Raw genomic sequence first — 6,940 nt, 5'->3', positions numbered from 1 at the left:
ATTTACCCAAAATATTGATATTGATCAAGCCTATTCGCATGAGGCTTCTAATTTGAGTTCAAGTGTTTCAAAATACCCCCAAGTCCATCGGGACCCGTGCCACCCATACTCACAAGTAATACCTATGAGAAGTCAAAAACGGGGAGGGGGGAGGGGTTGATATTACAATACGTCAGTTTGTTAAGATTCGATCCCCCTGGAAGACTAAAAGAATTTAGCTTTCCTGAAAAAAGTAAGGGGGTGGGGGTGGGGGGTTCTAAAACTCAAAACGATCGGTTGGATCATTACCGACTAGAATTATCTTAATGTTAATCTTCTACGTAACATAGATTTAACAAATATATATCCATGATCTGACTTCAAAAGCAGAAAATATTATTAGTTTTAATTAATGATCCCAACGTTCTCCTATTAATACCAATATCTACATGAGTATTCATCCATATGAAATTCTTAGATGTCTCAAATTGGAATACAAAGGGCCGGATTACAAGATTAGACCACGATTAAGATTGTATTCTGCTGTATGCAATAGTGTCCCAAGACTACGTTATTAAAAGTAAATGGTGATCAATAGATTTAAATAAGCATATTTCACAATTTTGATATGATCGTGTTTAAAACATACACGACGGAAATAAGAAATAAATCAGAAATTGAATAGAAACCAAGTACAGAAGTGGAGATTTTCACAAGTTCTATAAGAGACGTTCTAAATCTTGTGGAGTTTGGCTAGAAGAAAAACAGTTGCAGAAGTGATGCCAGGAATAAAGATCTCATTAGGAATGGCTTGTGGAATAAAGCTTTGCTTAATGAATAAAGCAGTGACAGGAACTCCAAACAAGTACAACAATACGTCTTTGGCTCCAGAGCCGGTAACTTTTGTATCAAGAATGATTTCTTTAAGCATGTTCTGATACTCTTCCGGTGTCAACGATTTTGATCCTTTGTTTATGAGATATTTCTGTAAAATTGAAATGAAAAATGCTCTGAGTTTCTATTAGTGCAATACTTTACAGTCAAATAAATGTGGGGTTTAATAATTCAAAAATAAAAAATAAAAAATAAAAAATAAAGAAAAGACAAGCTACGTTTTCTCTAGATTGACCTTGAGGAGTAGTAAAGCTATTTTTTATATTAATTTCCCAATGTTTAACGATTAATGAATATAATTCTCCCATACGTCTTTATCCAATATTGTGAAAGTCCATGTTAACATATTTACCTGATATATATTCTAACTCTGTAATTAAACGAAACGAACAGTAGAAGACAGTACAAACTAACATTTAGAGCTTGTTTGGATGGTTGTTACCCTTTGTATTGTATTGTACTGTAATCACAATACAATGTTTGTTTTGATTGTTTATTTAAAACTGGTTGTATCGTATTGTTAAATTTATTGCTCCGGAATAACCAAAAGCCCCATTTTATGAAACAACCGATTTGATGTGGTGGGACCCTTACTTATACTCTATAATTCTATTTTATTATTTAATTTTTATTTTATTTTAACTCCAAATCTCCAACCTATTGACATACTTTGTCTTCTTCCATCTTTTCTAGAGTTGATTTGCCCCGTTCTTTTAATCCAAGTCTCCGTTCAATTCTTGTCTCTTTCCATCATTTTTAATTTTTTTGTTGCTAATATTAGTTAACCTTTTTTCCAGGTTTTGCTCTTGTTTTCTAGCTACGTAATTAATCGTAAATTATTAGAGAGAGGTTGTCTTAAATTATTTTTACGTGTAATTCTTAATAAATTTTATTTAAAACAATTGGGGGTATTTTAGTGAACTTATCAGTTAAAGTACAGTACGATATAGTCAAAACAAACAACAAAATGTTATTTTAACAACAACAAACGATACAATCTATCCAAACGTTATATCCAAAAACGATACAATACAATACAATATAATACAATACAGTACAATACGATGGATAATAATGATCCAAACATAGTGTTAAGTTGCAATGGGTAATTACTACTCCCTGCGGTCCACAATAAGTGACCAATTTACCTTGGGCACACCATTAAGAAAATACTAAATTATAGACAAAAATAGTTAGTGTGACTAAACTATTCTTAATTAAATGTTGCAGCATAATTTAATGTGAGGAGTAAAAGATTTTTTAGGGATAGGTACATAAGGGTAATTTTGGAAAAGCAAATTGAATTTTTACTTGATTATATAAATTGATACTTATTTTGGACAAAAATAAAAAGGTAAATTGATCACTTATTGTGGACCGGAGGAAGTAAATATTAATGGAGAAACTTGATTGAGTGGCAGAAAAGGAAAAAAGTATAAATGAAAGTATAGTAGAAGACTCCCCCCGAAAAAAGTACAATAGAAAGTTTTCTAACGAACAAATGACAACCTTCTTTTTGTCTATTCAAATGAAAATTTAAGCTTTTCAAATCACTAAAACAAAGAAGTTTAAAATAAATATAAGTGTATATGCAGCAGAGCGTGTCATAAGACTTATCCTAACAATTTAAAATAGAAAAAAATATTTTACTTGTCTTTTTACTCCTAACCAGAAAATTATGCTTCGCATTTGAAAGCAACAAGCTAATCTACTCTTTGTATTAGTTTTAGTGATAGAACATTACATTTTTTTTTAACTTTCTTAATAAATCTCATTCTACAAAATATGCTACAATAACTAAAGGTTCATAATGGAAACACATCCACATCATTATTTCCTAATTGAATTGCATCTCTATTGAAAACATATCGTTAATGTAGAAAACAATAACATCAATTGTTCTCATTTGCATACTTACGTCGTATAGTCGCTGGAGTTCCTCAATCTTTGGCACCCTAAACTGTGTACTCCCCAGCTTTTCGTTGATATCTCTACCAAAATAAACAATGATATAAAACAGATTCGGATTTTTATTTTTATTTTTTAATTTTTATTTTATTTTTATGTTTCTCCCTTTAAAATAAATCAGATTAAAAAAGTAGGAATACTTGACATTAAATAATATGATTCAACGCAGAATCATAAAGTAATGATCGGAGTTAATTTAAAATCATGACAGTTTTATGAGAACACTCGTACAACAGATTTAGAAGATAATATATTCTAATAGAGTACTCCCACACATTTAGTAAGTAATGAGTAAGCGAATTGAGTTTACCAACATTTGGCTTTATGCTAATAATACCAAATAGCATTTGTTAGTCACTCTAAACCCTAGCTAATAATGACATTCACTTGTTACCTTCTCAATGTCAAAATTAATCGACTAAGTTTTGAATAGTCCTTTGAAAAGAATCCTCAGAAATTTTAAATTAGACAAAAATATTATAAAAAACATTTCTCTGGTCCAAAATTCTTATATAAATTTAATTTGAAAGGAACATTGGCTATTGTCAATTACATCAGAATTTATTTTAAAAATGGAAAATTACTCACTCGACTGTTAGGCAGACTACACGGCAAAATTGAGCAAATTTCCAGTTCTCCGTATTCTTAAAATGACTTTCATAGAGTTCATTTATCATCGGACCAACATTATCATTCTGCTCATCATTTGCTGCAAATTAAACACAAAAATAAAACATTACAAAATGGCCTTATTATTTCCCTTTTCACTTATAAAAGGTCCTTCGTGAAAGAATAAAGAAACGGCAACAAGAAATCATGTGTGTATATTCAATAGAGGAAGAGACAGACCAAATTTCTTGAGGGATAGACCCATACTAATCGTTAAATGATATTGGCAAAGAAAAAAGTGAAGGTGCATATGGTGGAGAAACCTCAAGAACAAGAGCTATATATTACCTCTAAGACAGATCTACTAATGTGAAATGAGACTTGGAAAGGAGGAAGAGTATATCTTGTGCATGAAGCAAAAACTCTTTTGTGGTTTCTCGTCCAAATTGATCATAAATATTTTAGTTATGATGATAGGAGTGGTTTGGTAGCGAAGCAAGGAATGTTTGAGTACTCAATATCTAAGAGAACCAAAAGAACAAACTTTTATCTCAATTTGAGCATAACTCTTACCTCAAAGAAGAATCTACATTTGTTTTTGCGTGTAATAAAACGAATTATGATATTTACGTATTTTTTTCTTAGCAGAAGCGGAACATCTACAGTAGTCCGACTTGAATTACTGATCATTGGGAATCCTAACATAGTGGATTGACTCCCCTTATTTCCACAGCGTGATTCTCACTTGATAATAAATCCTAGCCGTTCTCTTTGTGAACTAAAGTGAGACTCCTAACACCCTAGTGGTATTTAGATAAACTACACTATAGGGCCAAGGGTTAGACATAATGGCATATTAATTTTTAATTAGCTAGCACCCTTTATGGGACTACTAGGCCCAAAAGCCTAATATTTTATTAACATCTCTCGCTCACACATAAGGCGTTGCTTAAGCTCCATCAAGCTAAGGAATATATATATATATATATATATATATATATATATATATATATATATATATATATATATATATATATATATATATATATATATATATATTTGTATTATTGAGACTGGATAAACAGGCACTGAGACCAGCATACTATGAGAGCGTATTGCTATACATTTGTTAGGAATATATGTTAGAATATTAGCATTTTAATATTAAAATAAAATATGTCACGATCTCTTCTTAATTACCCCATGATCTTGAAAATAACCATTACTCTCCACTACTCCATGATGTGAAAAATGGCTATAACTCTTTTGTAACTACTCTCCCATGTTATTGTCACGATCTCATATTCCCACCTTAGGATGTCATGATGGCACCTAGTCTCTAAGACTAAATAAGCCTAACACTTGCTGAGTTAATAACATAATTGAACTATTTAATCATTAAATCATAAACTAGTAAATGACATACATAACTGCAACGGCCAATAGTTATACATTTCCCAAAACCGGTAGTACAAAGTCATAAGCTCTACTGAAATACACCAAAATTTCTAAATACTATGCTGTTTTGATTTACAATTTAACAGTAGCATAAGGAAGTAAGATGGTGAATCTGAGGCCTGCGAGCGTCAAGCAGGTATACCTTGAAGTCTCCTCTGCACAATCGCAACTCTCAACATCACGATCAGAAAAACCTAAATCTGCAAAAAAATGTGCAAAAGCGTAGCGTGAGTACGCCACAACGATACCCAGTAAGTATCAAGCCTAACCACGATAGAGTAGTGACGAGTCCAGGTCAAGAAACCTACTAGATATAGAAATTTGTACAAGATATGCAAGAAGCTAAAAATGAAAACAACATCAATGTATGACTAACGACGGAAAGATTATTGATTCACAACCAACAACGAAATAATAAAAATGCAAATGGCAGCAAGTAGTAAGCAGCTAATAGACAAGCAACATAATCAGAACACCGATGAGATATGAATGAACTCAAATAAGGATGAACCAATGACAGCTCAAATAATCAAATCGTTCCCAACACATGAGTGTAAACCAAGAATTACCCGGAGGCACCACACCTCGTAAATCACAAATCATGGACCATAATTTTAAATCATAAGTAAGTGCTTAAGTGTAACCCAGCCGGTCGTTTTGAGATTTAGAGCTCCGATCCCCTATTAACTGCTTTCCCCATATCTATTTCTACTATTGTGACTTTTCAGGAGGTTTCGTTTTAGTTTTTGGAAGTGTTTGGGACACTTAGTCCCTAAATGGATGTTTAAGCCTTAGGATTTAGACCGTAGTCAGAACTGTATGAAGACGACACCGAAATGGAGTTAATTTCGTTAGCTCCGTTGGGTGATTTTAGGCTTAGGGGCGTGTCCGGATTGTGTTTTGGAGGTCCGTAACTCATTTAGGCTTGAAATGGCGAAAGTCAAATTTTTGGAGATTTGGAACGGTAGTGGAATTTTTGATATCGAGGTCGAATTCTGATTCCGAAAGTCGGAATTGGTCTGTAGTGTTGATTATGAATTGTGTGCAAAATTTGGGGTCAATCGGACGTGGTTTGATTGGTTTCGGCATCGGTTGCCGAATTTGGAAGTTTCAAGTTCTTTATGTTTGAATCAGAGTATGAATCGTGATTTTAGCGTTGTTTGAGGTGGTTTGAGGGCTCGACTAAGTGCGCATGGTGTTTTAGGATTGGTTGGTATGTTGGTTGAGATCCTGGAGTCCTCGGGTGAGTTTCGGGTGCTTAACGGATGGAAAAATTGGACTTATGAAACTGTTGAAGTTGTTAAACCTGGTGTTATCGCACCTGCACTCTTTGGGCCGCAGGTGCGGAGCCGCAGAAACGGATTTGGCCTTGTCCAGCTGGGATCGCAGGTGCGGTGATTTGTCCGGATAAGCGGATGCGCAGAAGCGTTAGAGGACCGCAGGAGCGGGCATGCAGGTGCGGCCCAGTGCTCGCAAATGAGGTCCCAGCCCATTTAAGTTGCCTTCGCACCTGCGATAGATCTTCCGCAGGTGCGAGACCGCAGATGCAGTTGAAGGCTTGCAGCAGAGAAATCTTTGACAGAAAAAGGGCTAAGTACGAGGGTCTGAATTCACTCTTCATTTTTTGGACTTGAGAGCTCGGAAATTGGCGATTCTTCGAGGGATTTTCAGGCAAAGCTTTGGGATTTGGGCCTCTCGGACCCGGATATTCGTGGGAAAGGCATTGTGACAGATTGATTTGAGCTTGGTTCGAGGTAAGTGTCTTGCCTAACCTTGTGTGGGGGAACTCCCCTTAGGATTTGGTACTGTTTTTGATATATGAGCGTCGTGTACGTGAGGTGACGAGTGCGTACACGGGCTATTTGTTGCAAAAACTCCGTTTTCATTAAGTAAAAGTACGTGTTTCCTTTTAACTGAACTACACTAGCATATGTAATTATCCTATTTAGTTTAGTACAACATGTCCACGTATCTTAATTCCTTATTTGAACTCTGTGTAGCATGCTTAGTGAATTTCCTGCTTCTTCCTTGA

The 6,940-nt window shown here is 34.4% G+C and overlaps 1 protein-coding gene across 1 annotated transcript; it reads right to left on the bottom strand.

The window, feature by feature from the left end:
- LOC109222898 lies at positions 551-3,788 on the bottom strand. Its single transcript, XM_019387189.1, has 4 exons — positions 3,691-3,788; positions 3,430-3,550; positions 2,792-2,864; positions 551-964 (listed from the first exon to the last, which is right to left on the bottom strand). Exons 1-4 carry the CDS (start codon positions 3,758-3,760, stop codon positions 713-715), a joined length of 516 nt encoding a protein of 171 aa, XP_019242734.1. The 5' UTR covers positions 3,761-3,788; the 3' UTR covers positions 551-712.

This window comes from Nicotiana attenuata, chromosome 2, assembly GCF_001879085.1.
Source record: "Nicotiana attenuata strain UT chromosome 2, NIATTr2, whole genome shotgun sequence".
NCBI classification, from domain to species: domain Eukaryota; kingdom Viridiplantae; phylum Streptophyta; class Magnoliopsida; order Solanales; family Solanaceae; genus Nicotiana; species Nicotiana attenuata.
The sequence above is the reverse complement of the archived record's forward strand: the minus strand, read 5'-3'. Positions and strand labels throughout refer to the sequence as shown.